At 41.4% G+C, this 17,031-nt stretch overlaps 1 protein-coding gene across 1 annotated transcript; it reads right to left on the reverse strand.

The window, feature by feature from the left end:
* Positions 1–1,369: 1,369 nt before the first annotated feature.
* LOC124152092 lies at positions 1,370–16,503 on the reverse strand. The gene is made up of 4 exons (XM_046524844.2): positions 16,442–16,503; positions 11,423–14,774; positions 6,779–6,849; positions 1,370–4,844 (listed from the first exon to the last, which is right to left on the reverse strand). The coding sequence occupies exons 2-4, from the start codon at positions 14,770–14,772 to the stop codon at positions 1,492–1,494; spliced, it is 6,774 nt and encodes a 2,257-aa protein (XP_046380800.2). The 5' UTR covers positions 14,773–14,774; positions 16,442–16,503; the 3' UTR covers positions 1,370–1,491.
* Positions 16,504–17,031: the final 528 nt, after the last annotated feature.

The raw sequence follows: 17,031 nt of genomic DNA on the forward strand, positions 1-17,031 counted from the left end.
CACTAGAAAAAACAGAGATGTTTTTTAAGCTTATTCCTACACTCACGACACACAGAGAACCCTTGCTGTCCTTGGTGTGAGTGATGTATCAACAGTCTCAGCCTCGTCTTTCAGTTACTCTTTGAAGCTGCCCATAAGAGCAATTTTCCATTGTCTTACCTTGAAGAACTGTCAAAATTATTAGTGAAATGTGAGGGGCTGTTAAAAAAAAGCACAGAAAAATATCACACACTGTCTCTTTGAAGCTGCCCATAAGAGCAATTTTGCAATGTCTTACCTTGAAGAACTGTCAAAATTATTAGTGAAATGTGAGGGGCTGTTTAAAAAAAGCACAGAAAAATGTCACACACTGTCCCTGTTCACTGGTCGCAGTTGAACATAATTCAAGCCAGACTACGCCGGATGAAGATGTGTCGGGGGAGAAGGGGAGGGCAAAGGGTTCAGCAAGGAATTGTCTGGTGTTCTTAATGAGGTACTGTTGGGTCAGGTAGTGACAGGTGCTCTAGAAGATGAAGATAAGATATATTATACTGTACATATACACAAGAAGACAGTTTCAGACAACATAGTAATAACACCGAAATACCACCGTTGTGGAACCTCCACAGATAGGGCAGCTTGACTCACTTCAAATACATTAATTGATTGTATGTTGTTTAACGCCACACTTAGCAATATTCCACCCATATGACGGCGGTCTGTACATAATCGAGTCTGGACCAGACAATCCAGTGATTGGCATCATGAGCATCGATCTACGCATTTGGGATACGATGACATGCATCAACCAAGTCAGCGAGCCTGACCACCCGATCCCGTTAGTCGCCTCTTACGACAAGCAGTTGCCTTTTACGGCAAGCATGGGTTGCTGAAGAAATATTCTACCCCGGATCTTCATGGGTCAGTTACGTTACGTTCATGTCAACAAACATATTGTATATAAGTGTCCATATGTTTCAAACGAGTCGTACCACTAAGATCATTAGGCCATAGTGGTGGTCATTGAAACGTGAAAAGGTTGAATATTTAAATATATTTCTACTTCACATAGCAAACATCATGAACATGAAAATTGTTCAGTGTGAAATTTCAGTTAGATTAAACTACATCCATTTAGTTCACTGTTTTACGGCAAGCATTTCAAATACATGTATGCAGTGCATTAAACGACCTGTGGTCAACTAGTGACTGTCTGGTGTCGAAGACACAAGATCAGATATTCGCTGTCTCTAAAAGTTTGTGTCTGCAGTGTGTGATATCCCTACAAGACAGACACTCGACAACACATCAAGCAAAGAATCGTATCCCCCCAAAACCAGCTCAGTAGGTCGCAAAGATAACATTGTATCACAGTTTATCATACAAATTTATTCAAATGTACAAAATTTAATCAAATATTTATTATATATATAACATAAAACAATGAAAAAAAGCATTTAAAAAAATTGTGCTGAGCATCAATATCCAATCTTGTCATTCTTTTGTGTATTGCTATAAAACAGTACCATCGGGAAAATGAAAGTTTAGATTTACGTCACCATCTTCGGGTGCATCAGCTTCCTTGAATTGTCTCCCCTTGTTGCCTTTTTCCACCGGTACATCCGGCAGAGCGAAATACAGCTTTTCCCAAAACCAGGGGTCATTGAAACGCAAAAAGTTGCCAGCCTTTAAATGCACGCGTAAGTCTGGATCTAACTTACGGTCGTCAATGTCATGCAACAACACGATGATGAGCCGATGAGAGCGTTCCTTAAGCACATGGTGGTGTGCGGTCTGAAACTCATAGCGGCACCACTCACTTGCCAAGAAGTTGTCTGAGAGCAGCATGATAGTGCGTTTACTGGCCTCAATGCTTTCTATGATAGTGTCTGCAATACAATCTCCGACTGGAAAGTCCCGGTAATGAAGACACAGTCTATAAAGCCGTCCTCGTTCTTCTCCCTTCCCTTCCTCCAACATTGGAGCCAACTCCTTGACTACCAAACGCTCGTCATGGCTGCTGTAAGACACGAAGGCGTCGTACGTGCGTCCCGTTTCATCAAGGTCGGCGTTCTTTGACCGAAAGCGAACACCGAACTTGACGTAAAGCAACGCCTGCAACTCCTGACGTTTCCAGTAAGTCACGCAAGCAACCGCTACAACTATCATCAGTAGTACAAATAGAATTATTAAGGTGATAATATATCGGCCGTCCTCTTCAATTCGCTGTTTGTCGTACCGTGTTTCGTTAAAATGAGTCACAATCTCATAACACTTATCAATGTCAAAGTCCTTTATCAACACCATGGAATTGTCATGAGAATAATTCAGCGTTAATGTTGAATCAGAATTGACCAAGACACTGTGATCTGATCTGTTCTCATGGAAACACCACAGATCGTCCATTGTTGATGCACAGTAGCCATACAGCGCCAGAAAGGAGAGAGTTTGTTCTATATCAGAACAGGTACACGAGAGAGGATTGTGGGTAATTTTAATGGCGGTCAGGGTTGTGTGTGTCGGAAAGTAGTCAGTACTCAGACGAGTGAGGAAATTGTTACGGAGGTCAATGTACTCCAGGTGCGTGAGGTTACTGAACACGTGCAACCTTAAGGTGTGAAGGAGGTTATTCCGAAGGTATAGATGGGTGAGGTTCCCTAGCCCCGTCAGCATCTCAGCCGACAGACTCCGGAGCTGGTTGAACTGCAAGTGTAAATACGTAAGGTCACCAAGACCTAGGAAACAACCCGGCTTGAGAGTCGCAATGCTGTTGTTGTTCAAATATAGTTTCTTCAGTTGCATTAGATAGAAAAAGTCTTTTTTCTCCAGCACAATGATATTGTTGTTTTCAAGATGCAGATACGTGGTCACTGGAGGTATGTTGTGTGGGGCAATGGTGATCGAGGTGTTGTCACAGAAGACTTTGTATTCATACCAGCCCCAGGGGGACCCTCCCTCATAGCACTGGCAGCCGCTGGGACACACGTGAAGACACGGGCAACTCTTGCTTTCTTCTCCTAAGCAGCACGTGCAGTACCTCTCACAAACAATACCTCTACTCCAACACATAAACTCGTCCTCTGGGATGTCAATAAGATTCCTTACAGTCAAGTTCTTCTCGGTGATACATTTCACGTCTTCAAGATCCGCAAATACTGGATAATTCTTCGTAAAGGCAAGTCTGTTTCTGCCCTGATAGTACGTTTTCAGATAGGCCAGGTTACAGTCACACATGAACAGATTGCCCGATAGGTACAATTTGGGGCTGCTGTTGGGCACGACTTGTACTAGACGGAGAGGGAGAGAGGTGAGATGAGGGTAGTTAGATTGTAAGCTGATGGCTTTGAGGTTAGGTAAAGACATGAACAGGGTGTGTTCTATCAATTCAATCTTATTGAAACTGGCGCTGAACCATTCAATAGATGCTGGAAGATCCTTCTGTGACAAGCGGAGGCTGATGATCATATTGTTGTCGACAAAGAGAGATTTAAGGCCTGTGAACACCGACCCTAGTCCATGGATTTGTGACAATTTATTATGATCAAGGCGGAGAAATGCAACCTTGTTAAGCATCGAGAACGAACTCTCATTCCGTTCTTTGGAATCGAGGGCTGGGTTGTCGTTCAGACTGGTGATGTTATTGAAGGAAAAGTCGAGGATAGAGAGTCCTGGAGAGACACACAAATGACGGAATATCAGTGATTTGAGACTGTTATGTTTCATACCGATGCCTTCTAGCTTACTCAGTCCCTTAAAGGAGGTGCTATAGGTGCTAATTATCTGGTTATACCGGAAGTCTACCACTAGCAGTTCGTGACAGGAAGTGATGTCAGGAATCCTCCTTAGGTTGTTGTTACCTAGATACAGCTGCGCGAGACTTGTGAGACTGGCGAAGTGGCTGCGCAACAGGAAGGAGATTGAGTTGGCGGTTAGGTTTAGGACAGTCAGATGATGCAGGTTGCGGAACATGGAGGAAGGGATGTACTTGAGACGGTTGAAGGAGAGGTCCAGATTTGTCAGACTCCGCGTGTTCGCCAACAATCTAGAAGGGAGGCTGGATAGACGATTATGTGACAGGTTCAAATGCCTCATGATTACTTGCTCTGAGAACACATGAACCGGAAGTGACGTCAAATGGTTCCTCGAAAGATCAAGAATGGTCAAGTTTGATGTAGTATTAAATATGTCAGAAGGAAGGCTTGCTAGTTTGTTGAACTGTAAAAATAACACAGATACATTCGGCGACATGCCCACCATAAACGGAACATTTGTTAAATCATTATGTCTTAAATCGAGTATTTTTAAATGATTTATCGCTGTTGTAATTACACTGCAATTGGCGTCAGTTTTGTTGATATTATCGTTCAATAAACCAGGTAGTCGAGCTTCCAAAGGTAATGTACACTCATGTGATAAGATGGTGGGATCTGCGTGGGTCACGCGCAGGGTGTCGAGGTGGGGGCACCAAGTCACGAGGTCACTCAGTGTATTGTTCAACATCGTGACATTGTTTAAGTCCAGCTTGGTGAGCAGCGAGAGACCAATGTCCTCCACGAACGGCCCGGACGTCACACAATCCTGTATGCTCATCTCCTGCACGTACTTCAGGTCAATATTATGATTAAAAAATAGTTCCATGTCAACGCGCTCTCCGCCACACTGCAGTCGAACACTAGTGGTGGTGTTAGCCACGTGTGGGTAGCCGCTCAAGGTCCAGACTGTGCCTTCCTCGCACGTCAGTGTGTAAGTTGAGTCTGAGCGAGTTTTACATTCACATCCGGGGTACTGGCAGGCGCGTATGGTGTCTGATGACGCCATGGTAATTGAGGCACACACAAGAACGGCCAAACATTGGGTCAGCATTCCTGAAACAAAGCAATTGTTCGAACTTAGTACAAAGGATTCGCACGACACAATAATATACTACTCAAAAGAAGTTAAGGATCACCTGATTCTTCCATATTACAATAGTTAAGCTCTCATGCCATGACAGATTAACATTACCAATATGAAAGAATTGGGTGATCCTTAACTTCTTTTGAGTAGTATAGATTGACATTAAACCTTTTTCAAACTGGTACTTGTGACTTGATCGTGAGGGTTGTTCAACGCCAAACAACATTGTTCTAACTATATCACGGTGCCTGTAAGTAATTTTTTTTTTTTTTTAAATAATCATTTCAGTGTTAAGTAGAATATATTTGTATTTTCTTGCCCAATAACACTTTTATCTCATCGATTGACCGGACAAATTGATCAGCAACGAGTGGAAATGTCAACCTCTTACAGCCTTCGAGATGACATAAATCGGTTTTCGACGAGAATAGACAAATGTTCTATTTACTATATGTATTGTCTTTGAAAACCACAGCGCCACTGAGGCAGGCTGAAAGTAGTTATAAAATGTTATTTATATTCCAAAACTGACTCCCACACAACAGGAGATATCGAATGGGGTAGATCAAGCGAAATCTACCTTGTAGACATCGCTGCAATGAAATTGTATCACACTGCTTTGCAGACCACTGTGTCGCCATTGGTTACCATGACGTCACAATCAAATGACATCACCCCATGGCTCCTGCTGAGGCAGTACTTTTTACACTTAAGACACTGCTTATTCCTGTCTACAAACTGAAAACGTTGGAAGAATGATGTTGGGTGATAAATAAAATCTCACCCTCGTGTCTTTTGATGTCAAATATATATCAACACGAGTTGATAAATGTGGAAAAACTCTGATGAGGTTATTTTAAATTATTCTAAAACGTTATTTCACTTGATTTATAAGATGTCAATTCAATATTTTCAGATAAGTACAGTATTTGCTCACTGATTATTACATACTGATATATGTATACAAACATAAAAACAAAATGATTAAGCTGTTAAAAGTTGTCAAGTTGGATTTATTTTTTTCAAATACGGTACACCACTTGGCTCATAACTCAAAATTAATTATGTATAATAATTACAGACCTTGCTTCCCCTCAATACAAGTTTACGGTATTACACTTAATTACAATGACTCGGCCTTAACTGGAAAAAAACAACAACAGACAGTTGAACAGCGTCCCTTTCAGCACGCTAACGGAGGGTCCTGTACAATGTGCCACCTTTTCTTAAGCCGTTGCAGAATGATTGTTTGTTTGTTGTTTAACGCCGCACTCAGCAACATTCCGGCTATATGACGGCGGTCTGTAAATAATCGAGTCTAGACCAGACAATCCAGTGATTGATATCATGAGCATCGATCCACGCAATTGGGATATGATGACATGCATCAACCAAGTCAGCAAGCCTGACCACCCAATCCCGTTAGTCGCCTTTTACGACAAGCATAGTCGCCTTTTACGGCATGGGTTGCTGAAGATCTATTCTACCCCGGATCTTCACGGGTCAGTTTCAGAATGAATACATACACGTACAGTTCATCAACAGTTATTATTTAGTACATTAACAGTACTTACATCTTCACGTTACTTATCTTATTCATAAGTTATCAATGATAATAATCAAACTGCTGTCAACTTACCCACAGCTTAATACAGCACAGTGTTATGAACAGTTATCCACTTGAAGTTTCTCAGTTTGTTTATAGCGTGGGCCGTGCCCATTACGGATAGGGGGTAGGATACATATCGGTCACAAACAACGGACATAGGTCAATTGTGATGACTCACAAAAGAATCGTTCCTGAGCAAGTGATATTTACATACACCTCAAGCAGGTAAAGGATCTACTTAAACTCAGGAAATGTAATGAAAACGTTATGAGAACCGCTGTAATAACTCCTTACCTCCCTCTATTGTGACGTCACCAACTGCTCCACGAGCGAGGACGGCATCTGACCTCTTTGACCCAGCCTCGCTGTGGCATGTGATGACAACACGACCTCAATGGTATCAGTTTACATCCTACTCGCGCAATATATTCAAGGTGTTGTTGACGTCGATGTTCATGTAAACAGCATGATTACGTGCATTCGTTCATGAATTATTTTCCTGTAAATCAAATATTTGTTTCATAATAAATAATAAATATATATATACTCTGACGACTTCACATATTTCACCGGTACGCTACCGAACCTCGACATGCAATTTTTACGCATTTCACACGAGGCTACCCAATGTCTTTCCGATAATTTTAAAAAGTGGTTAATATTTTTATGGTTGTTGTAATATACGTAGTTATATTACGTAACTTTTGAATTGTTTATGGGCAGGAGATCTTGCTCTCGTATGGGTTCGAATCCCGGTTCGCCCCAATTATGTTTCTAGGTTTGTCAGCACCGTGCTCGTGGGTTTCACTTCGAGCTTTCCACCATACTAAATTGACACGCCGTGATAAAACTGGAATACTGTTCAAAGCGGCATCAAACCCAACTCACTCACTCTAATTCGTAGGATATCGGTTTTTCCGCCTAATTATGTTTTTACAATTCTCATGTATTCATGTTATGGGAATCTCTGCTCGACTTAATCACAATGCACGTTGTGATCGGTACTGCCTACTGTCCATTATGACGTAAAGCCTCTTGAGATGTCGGAAGCAATTAACTATTAACAAGTCATAAAGTAGACATCCTTTATCTCGCCACAAACCAATTTATGTGCGTAGATTTGGCGTGTTCCATACATGGAATATCTCCGACACTGTCCACGGGGTCTTGACCCTGAACCTTGACCTGTCCACAAGCTAATTGAGAAAACACTTGACCTGTAAAATCTCAGCATACAAACGAGTCATGTTAGAATTTATTTTTATTTGGTTGTTGTTTAACGCCACACTCCGCGGTATTCCAGCTATATGACGGCGGTCAGTAAATAATCGAGTCTGGACCAGACAATCCAGTGATTGACATCATAAGCATCGATCCACGCAATTGGGATACGATGACATGCATCAACCAAGTCACCGAGCCTGACCACCCGATCCCGTTAGTCGCCTCTTACGTCAAGCAAAGTCGCCTTTTGCGGCAAGCATGGGTTGCTGAAGACCTATTCTACCCCGGATCTTCACGGGATGAGTCCTGTATTATACATAACATTACATGTACATTCTTGCCGTACAAGGTATTACATGAGTATGTGTACTGAATTCAGTATGTTTCTATTTCTCGAACAATAGCGAGGACATTATATGAATTCTGAGAAGAGTGTCATAAACGTATTTAATTATGTGTGCCCGAGGCGTTAGTGTTTTTACTATACGAGTGTTATAACTGTTATATTTCCCCAGCGAGACAGAGGGAAATACATTAAAACTGACACGAGCTTCGTGACCCATACTTCAGGCGTATGGAAGCGTATTAGTGCCACAGTCTTTCAAAATATATATCATCTTCATCTACGTAGGTGATATTTCATCTACGTAGATGATACTTATATTTACGTAGATGATACTTTAATCTACGAAGAGGATGCTGCTCACATCTACGTAGAAAATACTTTCGTCCAGGTAACAATATTTTCTCGAGTAATCGACACTAGTTCCGGGTCAGTTATATATAACCACTGGCTTAATTGATAATGACCGCTTTGTTTGACTTTCTACCTTGACGTGTCTTTATTGAAGTATTATCTAAACATTGCGTAAAGTAAATCTTCATTTTGATTTGTCGAAGTTACTGGAGAATGACACACGCCGCACTCTCTTACAACCGTAATAAAGAGAGGAGAGCACAACGAGTTCTACAAACTACAAACTACAAACAAATAAACAGCGATAGGTCAATATTCAAAATTTTAGCGAAATTATATATCAACCATAACTTGGTTTAAGCCGGAAAAATATGCTGATCCTCGTGATTTCTCCTATACGGAAATGAGGTTTAAGGTAAAACGTAAATATGAAGGGGTGAGAATCATTCAAACTGTAAACCTATATCAAACCAATACTCGTCATCATCTTATAAAGCACTGAAGGTACAATTCTGAAGTTTGTGTTTTTTATTTTAGCCCTGAGAGTTTGAAATGATCTCAGTATGTTGTTTAAATACAGAAAAGGACAAATGAAAATATACAACTGACACGCTCCAAAACATCTAACTATAAATAAGTAATCACCTTTATTAAAAATATAAATGTTTGTATCCAACTAGGTTCGCAACTGCACAAGACAATATCACTGTCTGGGAAACGATACGTACGATAATAATATCACATACGTAGATGTAAGTATCTTCTGCGTAGATTAAAGTATCTTCTACGTAGACGTAAGTATTATCTTCGTAGATGTAAGAATTTTAGACTGTGGCACTAATACGATTCCATAGTTTCGCATCGATTTTAATTTTAGTTGTGTGTACACAGTGTACACGGTGACAGCGCCATATTGCCAAAGTATACGTAGGTTAGATTTTCACTGACCCTTTTGGGTTCACATAAATTTCACCGCTATTTTACATTTTACGCCCAATGGAATCAGTTTCGGCGGATAATCGAGACTGGTTAGTCTCTGGCATTGACGCTATTCAAAGCAACCGATGGAGGACTTTGAACCCACGGTCATAGGTTATAAGAGATAGTTGCGGCGCCTTGGACGACAGGGCACCAATGATGTTTGTTTGTTTGTGTGTTTGTTATTTAACGAGTCTGGATCAGACAATCCAGTGACTGATATCATGAGTAGCGATCCACGCAATTGGGATCGGTGGCATGCATCAACCAAGTCAGCGAGCCTGACCACCCGATCCCGTTAGTCGCCTTTTACGACAAGCATAGTCACCTTTTACGGCAAGCATGGGTTGCTGAAGATCTATTCTACCCCGGAATCATCACGGGATCCCGTTATGTAAAGAAGGAGTCTTTGAACATATCCTATCTATACATTCAAGGTGCAAAGAACAGATGTGCTGAACAAAAAACCTTTGTGTTCTGAATCCTTTGTTAATCTTATTTTTTTTAAAGTACATATAACCCATGTCAATAGAAAAAAAAGCCTTAACAATAGGAGTTGAAAATCGATTTGGGGATGGCGCGTGTTTGGTTCCATACACCCCACGAAGGGGTTTTATTGCGACTGGACACTAGAAAATACAGATGTTTTTTAAGCTTATTCCTACACTCACGACATACAGAGAACCCTTGCTGTCCTTGGTGTGAGTGATGTACCAACAGTCTCAGCCTCGTCTTTCAGTTACTCTTTGAAGCTGCCCATAAGAGCAATTTTGCATTGTCTTACCTTGAAGAACTGTCAAAATTATTAGTGAAATGTGAGGGGCTGTTAAAAAAAAGCACAGAAAAATGTCACACACTGTCCCTGTTCACTGGTCGCAGTTGAACATAATTCAAGCCAGACTACGCCGGATGAAGATGTGTCGGGGGAGAAGGGGAGGGCAAAGGGTTCAGCAAGGAATTGTCTGGTGTTCTTAATGAGGTACTGTTGGGTCAGGTAGTGACAGGTGCTCTAGAAGATGAAGATAAGATATATTATACTGTACATATACACCCACTAGGGGCTGGATACAGAAACAGATTAACACATCATACAAGACATACGGTAATGATAATAAGAAAACAGCTTCAGACAACACAGTAATAACACCGAAATACCACCGTTGTGGAACCTCCACAGAGAGGGCGGCTTGATTATTTTCAAATACATTGATTGATTGTATGTTGTTTAACGCCACACTTAGCAATATTCCACCCATATGACGGCGGTCTGTAAATAATCGAGTCTGGACCAGACAATCCAGTGATTGGCATCATGAGCATCGATCTACGCAATTGGGATACGATGACATGCATCAACCAAGTCAGCGAGCCTGACCACCCGATCCCGTTAGTCGCCTCTTACGACAAGCAGTTGCCTTTTACGGCAAGCATGGGTTGCTGAAGAAATATTCTACCCCGGATCTTCATGGGTCAGTTACGTTACGTTCATGTCAACAAACATATTGTATATAAGTGTCCATATGTTTCAAACGAGTCGTACCACTAAGATCATTAGGTCATAGTGGTGGTCATTGAAACGTGAGAAGGTTGAATATTTAAATATATTTCTACTTCACATAGCAAACATCATGAACATGAAAATTGTTCAGTGTGAAATTTCAGTTAGATTAAACTACATCCATTTAGTTCACTGTTTTACGGCAAGCATTTCAAATACATGTTAATACAAATTAAACGACCTGTGGTCGAAGACACAAGATCAGATATTCGCTGTCTCTAAACGTTTGTGTCTGCAGTGTGTGATATCCCTACAAGACAGACACTCGACAACACATCAAGCAAAGAATCGTATCCCCCAAGAACTAGCTCAGTAAGTCGCAAAGATAACATTGTATCACAGATTATCATAACAATTTATTCAAATGTACAAAATTTAATCAAATATTTATTATATATATAACATAAAACAATGAAAAAAAGCATTTAAAAAACTTGTGCTGAGCATCAATATCCAATCTTGTCATTCTTTTGTGTATTGCTATAAAACAGTACCATCGGGAAACTGAAAGTTTAGATTTACGTCACCATCTTCGGGTGCATCAACTTCCTTAAATTGTCTCCCTTTGTTGCCTTTTTCCACCGGTACATCCGGCAGAGCGAAATACAGCTTTTCCCAAAACCAGGGGTCATTGAAACGCAAAAAGTTGCCAGCCTTCAAATGCACGCGTAAGTCTGGATCTAACTTACGGTCGTCAATGTCATGCAACAACACGATGATGAGCCGATGAGAGCGTTCCTTAAGCACATGGTGGTGTGCGGTCTGAAACTCATAGCGGCACCACTCACTTGCCAAGAAGTTGTCTGAGAGCAGCATGATAGTGCGTTTACTGGCCTCAATGCTTTCTATGATAGTGTCTGCAATACAATCTCCGACTGGAAAGTCCCGGTAATGAAGACACAGTCTGTAAAGTCGTCCTCGTTCTTCTCCCTTCCCTTCCTCCAACATTGGAGCCAACTCCTTGACTACCAAACGCTCGTCATGGCTGCTGTAAGACACGAAGGCGTCGTACGTGCGTCCCGTTTCATCAAGGTCGGCGTTCTTTGACCGAAAGCGAACACCGAACTTGACGTAAAGCAACGCCTGCAACTCCTGACGTTTCCAGTAAGTCACGCAAGCAACCGCTACAACTATCATCAGTAGTACACATAGAATTATTAAGGTGATAATATATCGGCCGTCCTCTTCAATTCGCTGTTTGTCGTACCGTGTTTCGTTAAAATGAGTCACAATCTCATAACACTTATCAATGTCAAAGTCCTTTATCAACACCATGGAATTGTCATGAGAATAATTCAACGTTAATGTTGAATCAGAATTGACCAAGACACTGTGATCTGATCTGTTCTCATGGAAACACCACAGATCGTCCATTGTTGATGCACAGTAGCCATACAGCGCCAGAAAGGAGAGAGTTTGTTCTATATCAGAACAGGTACACGAGAGAGGATTGTGGTTAATTTTAATTGCGGTCAGGGTTGTTTGTGTCGGAAAGTAGTCAGTACTCAGACGAGTGAGGAAATTGTTACGGAGGTCAATGTACTCCAGGTGCGTGAGGTTACTGAACACGTGCAACCTTAAGGTGTGAAGGAGGTTATTCCGAAGGTAAAGATGGGTGAGGTTCCCTAGCCCCGTCAGCATCTCGGCCGACAGACTCCGAAGCTGGTTGAACTGCAAGTGTAAATACTTAAGGTCACCAAGACCGCGGAAACAACCCGGCCTAAGAGTCGCAATGCTGTTGTTGTTCAAATATAGTTTCTTCAGTTGCATTAGATAGAAAAAGTCTTTTTTCTCCAGCACAATGATATTGTTGTTTTCAAGATGCAGATACGTGGTCACTGGAGGTATGTTGTGTGGGGCAATGGTGATCGAGGCGTTGTCACAGAAGACTTTGTATTCATACCAGCCCCAGGGGGACCCGCCCTCATAGCACTGGCAGCCGCTGGGACACACGTGAAGACACGGGCAACTCTTGCTTTCTTCTCCTAAGCAGCACGTGCAGTACCTCTCACAAACAATACCTCTACTCCAACACATAAACTCGTCCTCTGGGATGTCAATAAGATTCCTTACAGTCAGGTTCTTCTCGGTGATACATTTCACGTCTTCAAGATCCGCAAATACTGGATAATTCTTCGTAAAGGCAAGTCTGTTTCTGCCCTCATAGTACGTTTTCAGATAGGCCATGTTACAGTCACACATGAAAAGATTGCCCGATAGGTACAATTTGGGGCTGCTGTTGGGCACGACTTGTACTAGACGGAGAGGGAGAGAGGTGAGATGAGGGTAGTTAGATTGTAAGCTGATGGCTTTGAGGTTAGGTAAAGACATGAACAGAGTGTGTTCTATCAATTCAATCTTATTGAAACTGGCGCTGAACCATTCAATAGATGCTGGAAGATCCTTCTGTGACAAGCGGAGGCTGATGATCATATTGTTGTCGACAAAGAGAAATTTAAGGCCTGTGAACACCGACCCTAGTCCATGGATGTGTGACAATTTATTATGATCAAGGCGGAGAAATGCAACCTTGCTAAGCATCGAGAACGAACTCTCATTCCGCTCTTTGGAATCGAGGGCTGGGTTGACGTTCAGACTGGTGATGCTATTGAAGGAAAAGTCGAGGATAGAGAGTCTTGGAGAGACACACAAATGACGGAATATCAGTGATTTGAGATTGTTATGTTTCATACCGATGCCTTCTAGCTTACTCAGTCCCTTAAAGGAGGTGCTATAGGTGCTGATTATCTGGTTATACCGGAAGTCTACCACCACCAGTTCGTGACAGGAAGTGATGTAAGGAATCCTCCTTAAGTTGTTGTTACCTAGATACAGCTGCGCGAGACTTGTGAGACTGGCGAAGTGGCTGCGCAACAGGAAGGAGATTGAGTTGGCGGTTAGGTTTAGGACTGTCAGATGATGCAGGTTGCGGAACATGGAGGAAGGGATGTACTTGAGACGGTTGAAGGAGAGGTCCAGATTTGTCAGACTCCGCGTGTTCGCCAACAATCTAGAAGGGAGGCTGGATAGACGATTATGTGACAGGTTCAAATGCCTCATGATTACTTGCTCTGAGAACACATGAACCGGAAGTGACGTCAAATGGTTCCTCGAAAGATCAAGAATGGTCAAGTTTGATGTAGTATTAAATATGTCAGAAGGAAGGCTTGCTAGTTTGTTGAACTGTAAAAATAACACAGATACATTCGGCGACATGCCCACCATAAACGGAACATTTGTTAAATCATTATGTCTTAAATCGAGTATTTTTAAATGATTTATCGCTGTTGTAATTACACTGCAATTGGCATCGGTTTTGTTGATATTATCGTTCAATAAACCAGGTAGTCGAGCTTCCAAAGGTAATGTACACTCATGTGATAAGATGGTGGGATCTGCGTGGGTCACGCGCAGGGTGTCGAGGTGGGGGCACCAAGTCACGAGGTCACTCAGTGTATTGTTCAACATCGTGACATTGTTTAAGTCCAGCTTGGTGAGCAGCGAGAGACCAATGTCCTCCACGAACAGCCCGGACGTCACACAATCCTGTATGCTCATCTCCTGCACGTACTTCAGGTCAATATTATGATTAAAAAATAGTTCCATGTCAACGCGCTCTCCGCCACACTGCAGTCGAACACTAGTGGTGGTGTTGGCCACGTGTGGGTAGCCGCTCAAGGTCCAGACTGTGCCTTCCTCGCACGTCAGTGTGTAAGTTGAGTCTGAGTGAGTTTTACATTCACATCCGGGGTACTGGCAGGCGCGTATGGTGCCTGATGACGCCATGGTAATTGAGGCACACACAAGAACGGCTAAAACTTTAGTCAGCATTCCTGAAACAAAGCAATTGTTTGAAGTTAGTACAAAGGATTCGCACGACACAATAATATACTACTCAAAAGAAGTTAAGGATCACCTGATTCTTCCATATTACAATAGTTAAGCTCTCATGCCATGACAGATTAACATTACCAATATGAAAGAATTGGGTGATCCTTAACTTCTTTTGAGTAGTATAGATTGACATTAAACTTTTTTCATACTGGTACTTGTGACTTGATCGTGAGAGTCGTTTAACGCCAAACAACATTGTTCTAACTATATCACGGTGCCTGTAAGTAATGTTGTTTTTTCAAAAAAAATCATTTCAGTGTTAAGTAGAGGATATTTGTATTTTCTTGCCCAATAACACTTTTATCTCATCGATTGACCGGACAAATTGATCAGCAACGAGTGAAAATGTCAACTTTCAGCAGCCTTTGAGATGAAATAAATAGGTTTTCGACGAGAAAAGACAAATGTTCTATTTACTATGTATTGTCTTTGAAAACTACAGCGTCACTGAGACCGACTGAAAGAAGTTCCGGCATAAAATGTTATTTATATTCCAAAACTGACTCCCACACAACAGGAGATATCGAATGGGGTAGATCAAGCGAAATCTACCTTGTAGATACCGCTGCAATGAATTGTATCACACTGCTTTGCAGACCATTGTGTCGCCATTGGTTACCATGACGTCACAATCAAATGACATCACCCCATGGCTCCTGCTGAGGCAGTACTTTTTACACTTAAGACACTGCTTATTCCTGTCTACAAACTGAAAATGTTGGAAGAATGATGTTGGGTGATAAATAAAATCTCACCCTCGTGTCTTTTGATGTCAAATATATATCAACACGAGTTGATAAATGTGGAAAAACTCTGATGAGGTTATTTTAAATTATTCTAAAACGTTATTTCACTTGATTTATAAGATGTAAATTCAATATTTTCAGATAAGTACAGTATTTGCTCACTGATTATTACATACTGATATATGTATACAAACATAAAAACAAAATGATTAAGCTGTTAAAAGTTTTCAAGTTGGATTTATTTTTGTCAAATACGGTACACCACTTGGCTCATAACTCAAAATTAATTATGTATAATAATTACAGACCTTGCTTACCCTAAATACATGTTTACGGTATTACACATAATAACAATGACTCGGCCTTAACTGAAAAAAACAACAACACTCAGTTAACGGAGGGGAAAAGGTATACATACATGGCATAAGCGAATGCCACCTTTCTTAAGCCGTTGCAGAATGATTGTTTGTTTGTTGTTTAACGCCGCACTCAGCAATATTCCGGCTATATGACGGCGGTCTGTAAATAATCGAGTCTGGACCGGACAATCCAGTGATTGATATCATGAGCATCGATCCACGCAATTGGGATATGATGACATGCATCAACCAAGTCAGCAAGCCTGACCACCCGATCCCGTTAGTCGCCTCTTACGACAAGCATAGTCGCCTTTTACGGCAAGCATGGGTTGCTGAAGATGTATTCTACCCCGGATCTTCACGGGTCCGTTTCAGAATGATTACATACACGTACAGTTCATCAACAGTTATTATTTCGTACATTAACAGTACTTACATCTTCACGTTACTTATCTTATTCATAAGTTATCAATGATAATAATCAAACTGCTGTCAACTTACCCACAGCTTAATGTTTACCTCTACATGCCACGGGAGTGTTCTGAACAGTTAACCACTTGAAGTTTCCCAGTTTGTTTATAGCGTGGGCCGTGCCCATTACGGATAGGGGGTAGGATACATATCGGTCACAAACAACGGACATAGGTCAATTGTGATGACTCACAACAGAATCGTTCCTGAGCAAGTGATATTTACATACAGCAGGTTAAGGATCTACTTAAACTCAGGAAATGTAATGAAAACGTTATGAGAACCGCTGTATTAACTCCTTACCTCCCTCTATTGTGACGTCACCAAATGCTCCACGAGCGAGGACGGCATCTGACCTCTTTGACCCAGCCTCGCTGTGGCATGTGATGACAACACGACCTCAATGGTATCAGTTTACATCCTATTCGCGCAATATATTCAAGGAGTTGTTGACGTCGATGTTCATGTAAACAGCATGATTACGTGCATTCGTTCATAAATTATTTTCGTGTAAATCAAATATTTGTTTCATAATAAATAATAAATATATATATATACTCTGACGACTTCACATATTTTACCGGTACGCTACCGAACCTCGACATGCAATTTTTAAGCAT

This window comes from Haliotis rufescens, unplaced genomic scaffold (genome assembly GCF_023055435.1).
Source record: "Haliotis rufescens isolate VD_foot unplaced genomic scaffold, xgHalRufe1.0.p SCAF_32, whole genome shotgun sequence".
Classification (NCBI taxonomy): domain Eukaryota; kingdom Metazoa; phylum Mollusca; class Gastropoda; order Lepetellida; family Haliotidae; genus Haliotis; species Haliotis rufescens.